This window comes from Danio rerio, chromosome 18 (assembly GCF_049306965.1).
Source record: "Danio rerio strain Tuebingen ecotype United States chromosome 18, GRCz12tu, whole genome shotgun sequence".
Lineage (NCBI taxonomy): Eukaryota > Metazoa > Chordata > Actinopteri > Cypriniformes > Danionidae > Danio > Danio rerio.
The window spans coordinates 40070970-40088881 of NC_133193.1; the positions used below are offsets into that span (position 1 = coordinate 40070970).

The following is a 17912-nucleotide window of genomic DNA, read 5'->3' on the forward strand; positions in this document are numbered from 1 at the left end:
TCTTTTGACGCAAGATAATTTTGCTTACCCCATTGGCAGATTATTTAGCTTGATTTAAGGAAAAACTCACTTAATATTGGCATATTATTTCTCAAAACAAGACGATATGTTTTGCTTGTCTAGAAAATGCTTCTTGATATAAGAAATTTTAGATATTTAGACTAGGAACAAGACAGAAAATCTAAGCAAGAAAAGCATTTTTTGCAGTGTAACGTTAGATGTTGTTGTTACAAATGGGTTATATCTTCACAGAAGTGTTGTTCAGCCACTAAAATCTTTCAATGAAAGATTGATAAGAGTATTTTCAGTTTCATAAGGGACCTTTTACAGCATCGATGATGTAGATTTTAATTAGTTTAACAACAAAACACAAGAAATAACTGCTATTCCGCCTAGTCTCTCCCTATATTGTTTACCATGCAGCTCTAAATATTCACTCTGAAATAGCATGTCAGTTTGGCTTGCACGCCGCAGGACAAGCACTAGTCGCTTTTAACACATGAGAGAGGGTTCTTTAGCGGTGCTCGTGTTTTAGGAGGCGTGGCTCTAGACGGCAGAGGAGGGACTGTGAGTCAGAGATTTATGCTAAGCTGTTAGCGTTGTGGAAGATCACCTACTGCACCTTTAACTGCTGTTTACTTACTGCTTTCATTTTACTTGCATGTTTTTGTTATTGAGTGGAAAGCTGGCAGCACATATTTGCATATTCATCTAAACACTGCAATGCTGGTAGCATTGTGTTTATCAATAACCGTACACCGCTGCTGAAGTATTTAAAATATGTTTTAAGACTAAACAAAGAATGCAAAAGAACTTTTCTGTAGCGAATACAAGTGCCTTCAGAGAGCTCAGTCTAATGAATCGTTCTGACCATGACAAAGTAGCTCAGGCATTTCATTTACAAAGAACTAAACCTAAATCCCGAGATTACATTGCTGCTTTACTCACTGCAGAATTTCCTTCAGGATATGTAATCTTAGTACGATTTGAGCTTTTTACAACATAAGTACATTTCTATGCTTGTGTTTTAGCGGCTGTCTCACAGATCAGTGCCGCTAACAGGCTTCTTCACACCTCTGCGTCTCTCACCAGAGGAGTCATTGTGCATCTATGAAGATTTTTCTGCCAGTTCCTGCTTTTTTTTGTATCCTTCAACTGAATGCTCCATCCTTCCTCTCTTGCTCTCTTCCTACTCATCCTCTCTTGGAGTCTCTTTCGTTTTTTTTTTGGTTTTTTTTTGGTACATTATGTGCAATAAACAAAATAGTACTTGTGATAAAGGACATACCTGAGCTGTATTTAACACCCCAATGGCATAGAGATCATGTCTTAGCAACATCCAATGTTACATGTTCCTGCAACAAGCAGTTTAGATGCTCGCATCAGGAGCAACACAACAAAATATTTATATTCCACAGTCCTTCAGAAGGAGAGAATAGTTCACTGAAAGACGAGTTTAAACAGTGGCTGAAGCCTGTCGCTGAAAATAATCGGGTAATTTATTCTTTCAAGCTTTGTTTCTTTCTTATCTGAGTTCTGTTGCATAGTTTTGCTCCATTTAATTATTTAACTGCAACTGTTTATTAAGTTAAAGTTTGATAATTATAAGAGCTTGAAGTGGCGATGAGGTCTTAAAATAATCTGAGAAGGTCTTTAAAAAGTCTTACAAAGGTATCGAAATTATCTTTAGGATTCCTGCATATACCCTGATATTAAACCTCATTAATAGTATTAAAAATGCATGTTGAGTGTAGTGAATTAGCTCGTTTAGTTATGAACATTAATAATTATAATAACAAGTTAAATTAAATGGACTAATTCACTACATGAGTGACCGATGTTGTTAGTTTGCAGTTCTAACATTTTTGTTTAAACTGTACTGTATGTTTGCTAGTTATTTTCCAGATCTGAGGTAAACTATCTACTGCTGCTTTCAGAATGGGTACTAATGTCATGTAAAGTAGTGTTAAAGCTGATTTAACATTGAATAATGAACATGATAAGCTTCTAAGGTGATCATTGGCTTTATTTTGTGGTGTTGATGAGTCGTGATGTTGCGGAAGTAGACGGTGTTGCAGATGGTTAGAACAAAATCTCTGATTAATACGGAAAAAAAAACAGGTAACACTGTTTTAAGGTCATGTCATGAAATTAACAAACTGTTAACTAAAACTACTAGCTTAATAATCTACTTATTAGCTGTGTATTAATAATAGTTAGTAAGGTATAAGTTGGGTTTAGGTTTTGAGTAGGATTAGGGATGTAGATTAAGATCATACTTTATAACTACTAATGAACAGTTAATATCTTAATTAACAGTAGTCACGTAATAAGTAGGCCCATCCGGAATCTGCGTGCAGAATTCCGCAGATTTTCTGCAGATTTTTCGCAGGTTTCCACAGATTTTTAGCCCATCATTAATTCTGTTTTTTTTATCTGAGTAAATGTGTGTAAATCTATATTGATTCAGTTTTTTAATTAATTACAGTAATATTATTGACTATAGTGAAAATCTTTTATCTGATTTATGTATAATGCAGTTTGTACAGTAATATTTTCTGTCTTTTACTAGATATATTATATGACAAATTTGCTTTATTTACCAAATAAAGTGAATTTAATTGGATTTGCATTTAAACATTAAGTAAAAGTTAAAAAGATATGATTTTTTATTTCATATATTAAGGTTTTAGTTGTGATACCCCCAAAATAATTCCGCAGAAATCTGTTTACTCTGCTAAACGATAATTACTAAAACTGAAACTAAATATATAAAAAGCCAAACAGAATTTCTTTCACAATAGAAAAACCAAACTATAACTAACAAAACTCTTAATGAAACAAACCAAACTGAAATAGAATGAACAGCGAAATTTAAAATAACAAAAACTGATAATTAAAAATGCTAAACTGTAACTTTGGTAGTTTGGACATGTTGAGAATGTGGGCTTTGACACTATACATTAAATATAAAATAAACATTACATTACATTACATTACATAAATTAATATCTTTTACAACATGCTGCAAATCCAGATGTAATGCTGTTAATAGACACTGTTGATCCACGTTCATTTCAAGTATAGTTTAATTGTGCAAGGACTTTTTTTGCACCCTTATCTTGAATTTGTCTCACATTTTTCATCAATTAAGGTGGCTTTTGCTATTGACCCCCATTTTCAGGTTTTTCAATAACGGAAGGAGTCATGGTTTGGTAAACTTAGAGCGCAGTGAATCAGAAAGTAATTTTTTGCAATCCTATTTGCTGAAATAAAAGAAAAACTCCATGATGGTGTTATAAAGACTTTTAGAAGAAAAAAAAATTGCGTGAGACAGATGACGGCAGCCAGGGGAGAGGATAATGTCAGATTTATTTTCAGCCCCGTAGACGCTTCGTTAGAATCACCTTGCATTAGCGGTCATTGCTTTTTTTGTAATTTGACGCAAAGGTGAAATAATGCATTCTTAAATGCATATAAATGTTCATAGGTTTTTCAAAAATCTAAATATTCAAAACTTTAAAGAATTTCAGATTATGATGACCTTTAACGCATCATGACAGTCTTGTGAAGATCCATTAGAAGGTCCATTAGCCCTTGTAAAATGTTAATGAAAGTCTTAATATATTTTATAATTGTATGATATAGATAAGGCGAGGCAGTGGCGCAGTAGGTAGTGCTGTCGCCTCACAGCAAGAAGGTCGCTGGGTTCCACACATTCACCCCTCACAGGTGAATTGGGTAGGCTAAATTGTCCCTAGTGTATGAGTGTGTGTGTAAATGTGTGTGGATGTTTCCCAGAGGTGCGTTGCAGCTGGAAGGGCATCCGCTGCGTTAAAACTTGCTGGATAAGTTGGCGGTTCATTCCGCTGTGGCAACCCCGGATTAATAAAGGGACTAAGCCGACAAGAAAATGAATGAATGATATAGATAAGTTTATCATATGTTACTTTGCTAAGTAAATGTAAATCAAAGGCGGCAACACCAAGGCTCCAAAAATACTTGATGAAGTATATAAAATTTGTCTGATGAAGAGCCGGCGACTCGAAACATAACACACTCTGTGTCAGCCTTTTTAATTTAATAAATTTGTATTTTTGGAGCCTTGGTGTTGCCGCCTTTGATTTACATTTAATTTGCACTTTTTGCGGTTTTGGCTGAGCACCCAATTAAGAGAGATGTGCGTGCTTTTGTACAGTTTTTTCTTTACTTTGCTAAGTAAAACCTTAAAATGTGGCCATCATGTCATACACACACATTAGGGCTGCACGATATTAGAAAAAAATCTACATATTGATATATTTCCATATAAATACAATTTCACTAGATGACTTGAATAATTATTTGGAAATGATTCGGTATAGGCCTGCATCGCCATGAAATGTAACAAACAATATACAACCATAGATGAATTCAATAAATAAAACAGACAAATTAAATAACAATAAACAACGTGTTGTTGTTTTCTGCGGAGTCTAATTAAATAATCAAATGTAAAATAATACTGCATAGTCATCGACATCAATAGCGTAGTGCAGGGGTGGCCAACCCTGTTCCTGGAGAGCCACCTTCCTGCAGATTTCAGTTGCTACCCATATCAAACACACCTGAACCAATTAATTAGGACCTGAACACCACGTGATAATTACAGGCAGGTGTGATTGATATGGTTTCCAACTGAAATCTGCAGGAAGGTGGCTCTCCAGCAACACGGTTGGCCACCCCTGGCCTAGTGGTTAAGTGTGCTGACATATAGCACCATGGTGCTCACTGCGACCCGAGTTCTATTCCAGGCTCATGGTCTTTTCCTGACCATTCCCTGGTCTCGGCTCCCAATACTTTCCTGTCTGTGACCTCCACTATTCTTTCAAAATTAAAGGTAAAAAAACCTAAAAAATAATTATTAAATATACTGCATAGTCTTCGTTGTATAAATGATTCAATCAAATTAATCGTTATCGATTTAAGTTATAAATTGCACAATTTCAACTGATTTAAAATCAGTCACAGGCCTCCAAAAAATCCTTGCGAAATGATCAGTTTTAAATCAGTGCTTATTCTGTGATGTGATTATTGCGAATGATCACATTGCGATGTTGATGCTGAAACGATGTATTGTGCAGCCCTAACACACATACTAAATTGACTGTATTTTATGGTGTTTTATTGTTGGAAATCACATGAAATATCCCAATCTTTTCTGTATTTTTAACTGTACGCATGAGGGAACTTAATGTTATGCAGTTAGGAGTTTTATTTTTACTATAGCATAGTTGTTAAACATAAATGTGCACATAAATGCGTCAATGCCTGAGACAAGAAATCACCTAGCACTAACCTAAAAAGCTCTAGTAAACTGCTTAGTAATGCACTTACAACCACTCAGAACACCTTAGCAACATACTGGCAAACATAAGCAACACATTAGCATTGTGGCAGCATTTTCTCAACAACAATAAAATGTTTTCACTTCATGGAATGTCTCACTTGTTCTCCCTTCCATTTCTCTCACAGCTCCTGAGGAAGAGGCACATAGGAAATGATATAGTCACAATAATATTCCAGGAGCCGGGAGCCCTTCCATTCACCCCACAGAATATCCGCTCTCACTTCCAGCACGTGTTTGTCATTGTCCGTGTGCACAACCCTTGCTCTGACAACACCTGCTACAGGTTGGCCTTGTTTCCATAGCAACCCTTTTCTTACATGTTTGGCCCGTAGCCGATGATAACTGAGATATGTGATGAAAGCACAGCTCAGCGAGTAAAAGCTCTGTTTTGATTGGTTGGAGTAATTAATCATCTCTTTCTTATTTCCTATAGTGTGGCAGTGACCCGCATGAAGGACGTCCCTCCGTTTGGTCCGCCACTACCTTCAAATGGCATGATGTTTCGTGACCCTGCTGCCTTCCGCTCTTTTCTTCTGGCCAAGATCATTAATGCTGAAAATGCGGCTCACAAATCAGAGAAGTTCCACACTATGGCAACCCGAACGCGCCAGGGATACCTGCGGGACCTGGCGGAAAACTGTGTTTCCACTACGCCGTTAGACACTGCTGGCAAACTGAACAATCTCATCTCTCTGGCCTCCAAACGCAAGGAACGGGTTCGAGCTCGAGAAGGAGCAGAAATGGGTGCCACCGGAGCCCTTGTTTGGCGCGTACTTGCGCAGGACTTTAGCGGGGGAGGTGCCGAGCTTCCCTGTGCTCTAGCCATCTCCAACGAGTATGTTGTGCTGGCGGACTGCTCCACCAAAGAGGTGGTGTTTAACTGTTTCTGCTCTGACGTGATTGGCTGGACGGCAGAAAGACTTGCACTGAAGATTTTCTACGGCAGAGGAGACCATGTGGCCTTACGGGTACCTGAGGGCAGTGCGCAAGATATCAGAGAGGTGCTGCAGAGACTTAAGGTACTGAATCATACAACATCCTTAAAGTTCTATTCAAATGGCTATTGTTTCTCATGGGGACCTCTCTAAGAAATGTAATCTCCATAGCTCATCTGTGATTCAAGCAAAAGCTTTCATATGAAGATAAAATGTGAGGATTTATAAATTATAAATACTTTTTTTTTTATTAATACAACTATAATAGGTTTAAAGAGGTTTCCCGTGCCTTTTTAAAACTGCAGAAATCAAAAGAAATTAATTAATGTAACCCCTTACATCAAAAAATAATTGTTTTTTATGTAATTGTCAAGATGAAAGTTTTTATTATGTATAGTATACTCCATAAATTAAAGGGTTATTTTATCCAAAATGGAAAATTATATTATTAATTCATAGGCGTGTCAAAATGTATTGTTTCTTCGATGCAACGCGGACAATTGGATACCAGTTCAGTATTAGATTCTAACCGGTTTATGCGTATACACACTATTTTGTGGTAGCTTACTATGGCGAGCGAGCCAATAGTAATTCAAAGTAATACAAAGTAAATTAAATGTTCCCACTACTTAAAAAAAAACATAAACTCTGCACAATTCACTGTGTCTGTTTGCTGGACAGTCTTTCACGGACACTAAAGTACAGCAGAAGTCCCTATTACACAGAGAGTGAGAGAATGACAATAAACTCCATTTCTCTCTCTCTCTCTCACTGTGGCCCTTTGACCTGCTGGCGTGAGGTAACTTTTCCTCTCCTCTGGGCTGTTATAGCGTTACTTCTGAATACAGACATGAGTGCGTGTCTGCAGAGAGAGTTTTTTTCCACCACATCTATCATCAGCTGTGATGGCCGCTGCCATTTATCTGTGTCACTCATCTGTGAAGAGCGCCAAAGCGTTAAAGCTAATCGCAGCTCTTTCTGTTGAGCGCGTGACCAATCATAGGGATGTAAGAACTCGCCCAACAACACTCAAAAAACAAGCAGGATGTTTACATTTGTTTATTTACTATAAATACTCATGTTGTTGTGTGCATGTACAAAACTATAAAAATACACACACAAAAAAAACATCCATAAAACAGACCGTATGCCTTCAGTGGTTCAATTGGAACAATATCCAGCTATGATCATACTTTTGTCCGAACATAAACAAAACTTTATTCAGCAATTTCTTCTATTCAGTGTCACTATATTGCACGTTTATAAGCACTATGCAGTGATATCTAGCCAAGTATTAACCAATGCAGTACATCAGAGGTGCGCCCTATACTGACACTGAGGAGAGAGAAAATGGCATTATCTTTGTTTTATGTACGCACAAACATTCTTAAAGCTTTTGATTGAACAACTAAAGGCATAAAATCTGCTTTGATTATGTTTTTTGGTACGTTTCTGGACTTTCCGGAACAAATCTAAAACCTTTCTCCAACCAGTTCATGAGCTTTTAGATTTCACCTAAAATATCTTGCTTTGTGTTTCGAAGATAAATGAAAAGTGAGAGTGAGATATTATTATACTTTTTATATTCGTTTGCGCTAAATCTAAACCAACTAAACCAAATGCCAGTGTGCCATTTTACGTTTCTATCTTTTCTATCAGTCTATCTTTACTGAAACGTTGCAAAATTATTTAAGTAAAAACTTTTTGCTCTTTGGTAATATAAGTGTCCATTTTGTATGCAAAAGATATAACTTTCCTGATAGAAATTACAGCAAATTGCAACTATACTGTGGTCTAAAAGGATTTACTAAACTTTTTATTGAATTCCTTTTAGAAACTAAAAATACTTTTTAGTAAATAAATCACCACACTTACTTGGTGTTTGTCAAAAAAAAGTAGGTAATTCAGCTGGGTTTTTTTTCACAAGGGTAGTAAGAGGAAAATACAGACATTTTATATTGGGATAGCAATAAAAACACAAACTGCCCCCTGTAAATGGTGTAAATCCTTTATGCCCTTCTGTGTAACAATTAGCATTAGAATAGGGATAAAGAATTGGTTTGCGTTGTGCTGTTTACACGGACTAAGCTTTATATCTGTTTTTTTTCCTTGCAGGCGTTGACTGTAGGTTGTGAGACAGTTGACATGACGTTGCGACGTAATGGATTAGGTCAGCTTGGTTTCCATGTGCGTTTGGACGGAACGGTGTCCGAAGTGGAGGAATATGGTTTCGCTTGGCAGGCAGGACTTCGACAGGGAAGCCGATTGGTTGAAATCTGCAAGGTTGCTGCAGTGACGCTCTCCCATGAGCAGATGATCGACCTACTGAGGACATCGGTCACTGTAAAAGTGGTCATTATCCCACCTTTCGAAGAAGGAGGAGCTCGCAGGTTAGTATCTGTAAATTTGCATATATTTTTGTGGTTTGACCTGTTTTAGTGAAAGTGTTGGTGTAAACGACTGCTGCTTGAGAAATCAGTGACCTCCTGAAACCGTAAACCTCACAAGATGTGTAGAGTTATTTATTACATCACAGAAGTCACATCTGAAGCAGCACATGTGGTATATACAGAGTTTTTGTTGTGGTGCAGAGGAATTACAAAAGGGTTTATGCTCAAATCACATGACCAAAGTCAGTTTATAGAGAAACTTCTGAAATAATCAGCAAGCTTCGCCAGTTCTTTTGCTGTTTTATTATATCCACATGTCAGTAACTTGACTTTGATTCAAAACAATTGATTTTTAGCTCTCAGTGTTTAATTTTAATTTACGTAAACATAACAGCATTTGTATTTACAGTAAATCTAATTGTTCTGGAATTAGCAGCTATAACATAATGTGTCTGTGAAAATTGTAATGTAAGTCATTGTCTGTGGTGGATGAAGTACATAAAATCAAGCACTTAAAAGTAAAAGTACAAATACCTCACTGTACCATTACTGTTGAAAAAGTCCTAGATAGCCCTTTTTAATTTCACTCAAATGAAACTTACCCTTCTGTTTGTGATGCACAAATGTTGACAGGCCCACATTCAAGAATGTCATAAAGCAAGTATTGAGAAACTCACTTTTTCAACATATTTAGTTCATATCTGACAGTCATCCCCTATTAAGGACAACCATATACAATATCAAACCATAGAATTCTGCATTTGAAACTTACTTTTCCTATCATTAGTCATGTTCAATTCAGTGTAAATTCAGGAACCTTTTAAATAAAGAGTCTGACTGAATCATTTAAATCGAACTGATGCAGAACAGGTTAAATGAAAATAATTAATAAACTCATTCAGGAATCAGACAGTGCTGTCACATAGAGCATATAAAAGTTTCTCTGGTTTAAATTAGATTGCTTGACAAATATGCTCTTAAAGTTTGATTACTTAATCGGTGTCCACCACTTAAATCAGTACGGATGTGAACATAATAAGAAGGAAAGTAGTGATCCAAGTTTTAGTATTGATACAAATAGGGAAAAAATGCATTGATGAAATATTTTGTGATATATTTTGAGGTCACCAGGGATCAGTTACAGATCACACATCATTTCTCAAAGGTTAATCCTTTTCTATTTTAAATAACCAAAAGATAATAAGGTAATTTAAAAGTCACCTGTTCAAATCATACTATTAAGTACTCTTGAAGTAATTTGGGCTATTTAATATACCAAATAGTACCAAATAGACTTGATAACCACAAGTCAAGTCATAAGGTTTTTTTTTTGTTGGTATTTTTTTTGACCGAAATACAACTAATCTGGAACCTAAGTGTTAATTAGGGCTGCACAATATAATGCAAAATGATTGATATCGCAATAATAGTATATGCAATATAAGTATCACAGACTAATAATAGTACAATAGTACATAATTACATTTATGCTTTGGTTGCTTATCTAAATTTAACCAATCAGATGGGGCCTTGCAGTGGACCCAGAGCTGAATATAAATACTTATAAAGACAACAGCCAATAAGAGTTAGAATATTTGCTGAGGTATTCACTCCTTCATAGTGTTTTAAAGACCTTTCAAAAGTGATTTGAACTTTGAGACAGTTTTTAATTTGCATTAAATTAATTAAATCTGAAAATCAGCTTTTACCCATTTATTTTGATGTCATTAAATAAATAAATGATTTAGAAACAGCATTTTTCTTGGGAAATGTTTTATCGTAAGAAACATCATCACAATACTGAACAACAATATTGCGTATTTAAAAAGAAATATTTGCAAAGTTGTCCAAAATAAATTCTTAACAATTTTTATGGCTGTTCAAAGTTTAGGTTTTGAAACATTGAGGGTAGGACATTTACAAAATATCTTCATAGAACATGAACTTAACCTATTATTCTAATGATTTTTGCTTAAAATAAAATTTGGTAATTTTCACTCATACAATGAATTGTTAGCTACTGTATGCCTACAATTATATCCATTCAACTTAAGACTATATTTTTATATTTATGTAGGTTAGAAAATAATATTTTTGTAATATTTTTTAGATTTATATCCTATATATATATATCCTTATTATATTATATATATATATATATATATATATATATATATGTATGTATGTATATATATATATATATATATATATATATATATATATATATATACCTAATATTTTAATTATTTTTCATTTGTAAAGAACTTAATCTATTTAAGTTCCTTAAAATAGCAACATGCCAGCAATGCGCCTCAACACGCCTCCTTTTTTAGACCAGAACGCCCATGGGCGCACAAGTGAGCACAAATGCGTTTGCTATGTAACAGCGTGGTGCAAATAGTCAAAATGACTCTTGCGCCAAGCTGAAACTAGCAAACAACAATTGTGTCGCGCCTTGCGTCGCATAGTGCCGGGTGTATGACAGGGCCCTTTGTCTTTTAGGACATTTGCTGGGAAGAAAATGTAGAGACTGGACCTCTTGGTACTTTTAATTGAATCGCTCTGCAGAGGACGAGCTATTAGCCCAACAGTTGTATCAGAATGTAAGATCGCATTTGTGACTCCATTAAATTCATTCCACTTTGATAAATCATTAACAAGAACACCATAAAAGACCGTCAAGTCTCCAGCCTGTCTCAAAGTCTAGAGACAAAAGCGCCGGCTGCTCACTTCATTTAGTGTGATGATGCCTATGATGTTCCAGAAACCCAGAGAGAACATCAACTCTGCTACATCTGTTTGCGTAAATGTTTGAATGAATGCCAGACAGAATGGCAAACATTTTATCAGTTATTTATCAAATGTATTATTCTAAAGCAATTGGTGTAAAGTATTTAAAGTGATAGTTCACACAAAAAATTAATTAACTCATTATTTACTCTCCCTCATGTATTTTAAACCTTTAAGTTTCTTTTTCCTGTTGAACACAAAAGAAGATATTTTAAAGGATGGTTACCGAGACCTTCATTCTAGAAATAAATTCTACTGCTGCATCCCAATTTGCCTACTTACAGTTAAAGTCCGAATTATTAGCCACCCTGTTTATTTTTTTCCCCAATTTCTGTTTAATGGAGAGATTTAGTCAACACATTTCTAAACATATTAGTTTTAATAACTCATTTCTAATAACTGATTTATTTTCTCTTTGCCATGATGACAGTAAATAATATTTTACAAGATATTTTTCAAGACCCTTTTATACAGCTTAAAGTTACATTTAAAGGCTTAACTAGGTTAATTAGGCAGGATAGAGTAATTAGGCAAGTTATTGTATAACGATGGTTTGTTCTGGAGACTATCGAAAAAATAAAGCTTAAAGTGGCTACAATTTTGACCTTAAAATGTTACATAAAAAATTAAAAGCTGCTTTTATTCTAGCCAAAATAAGTAAAATTAAGACTTTCTTTAAAAGAAAAAAATATTATCAGACATGCTGTGAAAATTTCCTTGCTCTGTTAAACAACATTTGGAAAATATAGAAAAATTAAAATTCTAAAGGGGGCTAGTAATTCTGACTTCCACTGTATACTTAAAGTATGTACTGTGAAGAAAAAGTACATGAGTACAGCAAAGTACAAGCACTGGGACATAATACTTACCCATATATAGACTAGATGTTGCTTAGTTATAGGCCTTGTCAATCATCTTGACACATCTTCCACATTTCTGTCATATTTAATTTCTCCCCATATTGGAAATACAGTAGCAGGTTTATCAGCCATTCATGAGTCTTTCATGCAGAGAAATCCCCCCAGGTGTTTGCATAATAATGCGTTCAGAAATTAGACCAAACGCCTGTTTGTACATCTTGACAATGTTGCAGTTTAAATATAATGGAGGAAGTGGGGTTTAAATATTTTACAGTAGGTTAGATATTAATTTACAGTCATTCAAACATCATTATCAAAGCATATCCACTTAACGGTTGGTCTTGCACGTCTGCCTTATTTGTAGTTTAGTTCTTTTTGCCATGTTTGTGGTTCTAGTCGACTTCTCGTCCAAAGTTATTGTGAACAATATTAATCACAAATTAGCAAACAGTTTAGCCTAATAAATTTAATAGCTATTATAAAGAAATTTAATCAAGGTATCAAATCTCATTAGATGATTTTTCGTTTGATTACATTAAATAAGAGAGGTGTTGCTATAGTTGAAACATTCGATTGCTTTCCTAACTTTTTATACTCATTTAAGACCAAATTTATTGTGTTTAAAAGAAAACCCACCAAGATCGACATGTTTAGATGTTGTCATTTATTATTATTATTATTATTATTATTATTATTATCATTATCTACATTTGTTCAAACACACACCCAAAACCCAGAGTGCCCACTTTCGCTGCTCTTCAAATCGCGTGTACAGAATCCATTTGGGACACAGCATTTATTACAGTAAGCTGACAGTAGCTACGTTTCCATCCATCCATTTTTATGTGCATTTAGGATATGCGCATAAAAAATGGCTGATGGAAAAGCCAAGATGCGCATCAATTTTGAAAATGCTCAAAAAAAATGTATGCACATAACTGAGTAGGATAAACTTTTTATTTGATAAGAAAAGATGCGCATAAACTACGATGGAAACACTTTTACCGCACAAATTCCAGTATGCACTGTAAAAAAAAAAGGTCATGTGATTTTGTGATAACAGATCATGTGATGATAAAAATGTGTGTGAATGGACAAACCAGCAGGCTGAGTACACTATGAACATCAGAATTGTTGTTTTGGTCATGCAAAAACGCCTTACCGTTTAAGTATTAGTGTTATTAAATTACTAATGACCTCCAGGATCAAGAGCGCCTGTTCTCCGCGAGAGCGCCTGTTCTCCGCGTCTGACACCTTCAAATGCCACTGCACGTTGACTGTGTGTCAGGATTGCCTTCTGGGGAACAAGTCCTTTATTAGATGAAGAAAACACTCACGCAGCGTCTCCTACTGCAGCAAATTCAGTTTTTACTGTTGATATTTGGTGTCAGTTAGTCAGGAGGGACAATTTTGTTCGCTTTGACTCGTTGGATGGAAACACTGCTTTATTTGCACTTCTTTTATTCGATAATCTAGTTTTGCGCATAAAATTAATTCACATTTTTGGATTTAAACATAGCTATTGACGCACCGCTATTCGCTACATGAACTGACTATTTTGAGGATTGCATAGGTGGGGAAATGGCATCTGTAATGAAAAGGAAGGGAATCCCGCAATTTTTATATATATTTCAAAGAGTTTTCATGCCTAAATAAAATGAAAGCACAGAAAAGATTCACATTTAAGAACAAGGGGTGTCCTCGGGTGGTATGGCAGTATGGGTTGCGTTTAGGAAGGATCGGCTCTTTAATGTTTATTGCCACCCTTCATAGAAGGATCAAAAATCCGGGAGATATATGGAAAAATACCTTTACGGGATGATAGCAGGATAGAATTGTAAAATATAGGAGAATCCCAGGAAAAACAGGAGGGTTGACCGGTATGGTATTAGAGGTTAGAGTACACACGGAACTTTCTAACGGAAAAAAATACACAATCCGGGTAAATTTGGAATAATTATGACTGCATACTAGCATTTAAGTTTTGCTAATTCTATTTTCAAATACTACTTTTTTTTAATAATTATTTTTAGGGTTTTTTCACCTTTATTATGATTGGACAGTAGAGATTTCAGACAGGAAAGCATTGGGAGCAGAGAGAGGGGAGGGATCTGCAAAGGACCTCGAGCTGGGAATCAAACTCTGGTTGCCGTGAGCACATCGGTGTTATATGTCAGCCACTAGGGTACTGGCACCAACTCAAATACTACTTTGAATGGATCAAATGCAAATTAGGATCTTTTGTGTTCAACGGAACAAAAGTATTCTAGAAGGTTTTGTCATCCTGTAAGTAAAAAGTGAATAAAATTTTTTAGTAACAGCAGTATTTTATGGTTGGTAAATTCTTTGCTTTAGAAGTGCCTTTGTTTTGATGGACAATCAGAAGAAAAATGCTCTACTAAAATGTTGATATAAATATGAGCTACTAATGTGAAAAGTGCTGCATATTACGTTGCATATTTCTTATTTCACTGCAGTCTTTGCAGTTTAATAATCATGCAAAAACTCATCGCAATCTCAAGCATTGTTTATTTTAAAGTAGTTACCTGCCAATTAGTAAGTCCTTTCACTCTCATTTGGCGCTTGGCAAGTGTTAATTTTAGAATCTGATGCCAGATCCACAATTACAGCGCAGCACAGCTGAAGTCCTCCTCAATCCTGCATTCCTTTTCTCTGAATAAGACAAACACAAAATATAAGCGCTGTCAGTGTTTACTCTTTCACAGAATAGACGCTCTCTGACAGAACCTCAACTCAGCAGCAGTTATTCTCTACAGAAACAGCGACTTTAAGCGTAAAATCTGGGCAGCAGCACATTTCAGATCAGACAGGACTGCTGTTATTGGGGTTTTTTTGCACTTCGCACCCCTCTGGAGACGAATTCTCGTTTTGGAAAGATTAATGATGAGCCTCATGGCAGAATTAATGTTGCTTGTTGCAGATGCCCGCCGGCTGCTACCCCGCTGACAAAATTCAAAGATTCAGTTTCACTGTTTTTATAGACGCTACCGGGAAAAAAAGTCATTACATGTATCTTCAAACGAAAGGGAAGAAGCTTTTGTTTTCCTGCTCGTACCTCCTCTTTGTCTGCTGCGCAAACACACAGGCGCACATAAATACACACACACAGGCAGGCAGGCACTCACCAGATTTTGAGAACGTTGGCAGACGCCTCAGTTCTCCGGGGAACAGTGAGTGGGAGTGTGTGAGAGAGAGAGAGTGTGTTAGAAGAGGAGAAGAGAGAGGGATGGAACAGTTTACAAATGAAAACACTCATTATGTGAAGCCTCAGTTTCAAAGCATCGAAAAGGTATGTATGCAGCTGCGTTTAAGGCTTTTAAACTTGCTTATTTGCATCTTTTTTAATGTAATTTCACATTACTTTGTATAATTAACTTTGGATTTTCCAATTCAATCTCACGAGGAAACGTAACTATTTTACGCTTTGTCAGAAAAGTGGCTGATTTGGACGAATTTATATGATTTAATTTGTATGGAAATGCACGATTTTTAAAGGAGGCCTCCTCCTAAACCCCACCTCTAATCCTACCCCTTATTTAGGGTGAGACTTATGATGGTATCAAATTTTCTTGTTGCGATAAATTGCTGAATCTTTTATCAAGGTATACGGTATGTCACTGTTACATATACAGATATTGACTTAAGCTGCAAAAGATATTACGTTAACAGGTTTAATAACACAAAATACTTTGTTTACTGCTTTATTTTTTTCTGTACATGTTCAGATTAAACAAATGTTTCAAGCAGATTAATTTGAAATTGTGAGGAAAAAGTTGTATTTTTTTAGTTGCCATGTTAATAATAGTTTAAAAATAAAATGCATTGTATGGGGTATTAACTCTATTTAATAAAACAATTATGACTTAATCAGATTACGACTTCAAATTTAACACGTTATTAGACATGAATTAAGAAATTAACATGTCCGAAGAATAATAAAAGCTTTTGTCGTTTTTATTGCGAGTTTAGTTAAAATAACTATTAACTTTTAGAGGTGTATTGAACAGTGTTATTGTACAACAACCCTTTAAACAGACTAGGGATGCAACGATTAACCGATTTCACTATTACTCGAGGTTTAATTCATCATGGTTAATTAATCGTAAAGGCTTCTTAACAACGCATTTCTGCACGGAACAAAACTACTGCAACTAAAAGTTATGCCAACTGTGCACAAGTTTGAAGTTTCGAGCTTGTACACAGAGTTGTTGAATCCTAGTTGAAAGAATGCCACGAACGCACCACGAGTCACGTGACAAGAACTGGACTCATCAGCTTCATCCTTTTTATAGAATATACACATTTCTACTCTAAAGAGAAAAGAATACAATACAATAAATTATTTAATTCTTATATTTGTTTATTTATTTGTTGTCCTGTCTTTTATTTTCAGTGTAAAATTATTACTTATGTTTAAATGCAAAAAAAAAAAAAACTTTTTTTTTTGTTAATTAAGCCCAAAGAGAAATGGACTGTTGTTTGTTTTTAAACAATATTTTGTCATGTATTGTTTAGTCACTGAGCAGCAATAAACAACACTTTTATATAAGAAGTTTTCATGTGATTTACTAAACTAGCAGTGTTTTGAAATTAATTATTGCATAATAGTCGTGATAACCGAGATTATTTCTCAGACTATAATCGTACAACCAAAATCTATAATCGTGGCATCCCTAAAACAGACACAATGTTTGATCAATATTTCAGCATCTAGATTAACATTAAATCTTAATCTGCGAACTATTAAGCTAATTAAACAAATATTTGGCACCGTTATCATTTTTTTTTTTTTTATAATTATAGCAAGTGACAACAGAAAATAGAATGAAGAAGTAAAAATAAATAAATATGTAAAATAAGTAAGTTAAGTGTCTGAAGAATCCACAGAAGTTGAGTGGCTGGTTTGCTCATCCAGATAGTTAAGAAATAAACCCCTAGCACTGAAAAATTTTAAAATTTTCAATAGAATGAGTCCTCAGAAATTTAAGTCTTTTAATTTGTATTACCCCAGTCATTGTTTCTCAACTAGTGGGAACATTTTCAGTGGGTCACGGAGTGCGTGGTCAAAAAAACAAAAGTTTAATTTTAAACCTATTTTGACTTTTATTTTGAAATACGTGCACAACAACCGTACCGTTTAACATGCGAAATTCCATTTAAAATAGCAACAAACATGTCGGAACACAAGTACGACCCTGAATATGTAAAGTATGGATTTACATATTTGACAAGAAAAAAGACTTACAGCCTCAGTGTGTCATAGGTAGTGAGGTGCTCTCACAAGTGAGCATGAACCTTCTAAATTAAAACAACATTTAGAAACCAGACAACATGTTTTATTCACAGTTCAGTTTTAGTTAATGGTAACTGAACATTTCCTTTCCCTAACCACTGTTTACAGTATTTTTTGTTTTTACTTGGTAATATTTCTAGAATTTGATACATTTTGTTAAATGACAGCAATAAAATATAGTTTATTTGTAATTCTTGGTGATTTTCTTATGATTTATCAGTCACTACTTGTGTA

At 35.0% G+C, this 17912-nt stretch overlaps 1 protein-coding gene across 7 annotated transcripts in view; it reads left to right on the forward strand.

Moving 5' to 3' along the window:
- sipa1l3 (signal-induced proliferation-associated 1 like 3) overlaps positions 1-17912 on the forward strand; it is a 189158-nt gene that overhangs the window by 132433 nt on the left and 38813 nt on the right. For all 7 annotated transcript variants that reach the window (XR_012394069.1, XR_012394071.1, XR_012394070.1 and 4 more), the window contains 3 exons: positions 5515-5672; positions 5823-6408; positions 8440-8714. Coding sequence is in view for 4 of the 7 variants with exons in the window: in XM_005173672.6 (XP_005173729.1) it covers positions 5515-5672; positions 5823-6408; positions 8440-8714 (1019 nt within the window). In the remaining 3 variants the exon portion in view is untranslated. The remainder of the gene's footprint in view (positions 1-5514; positions 5673-5822; positions 6409-8439; positions 8715-17912) is intronic.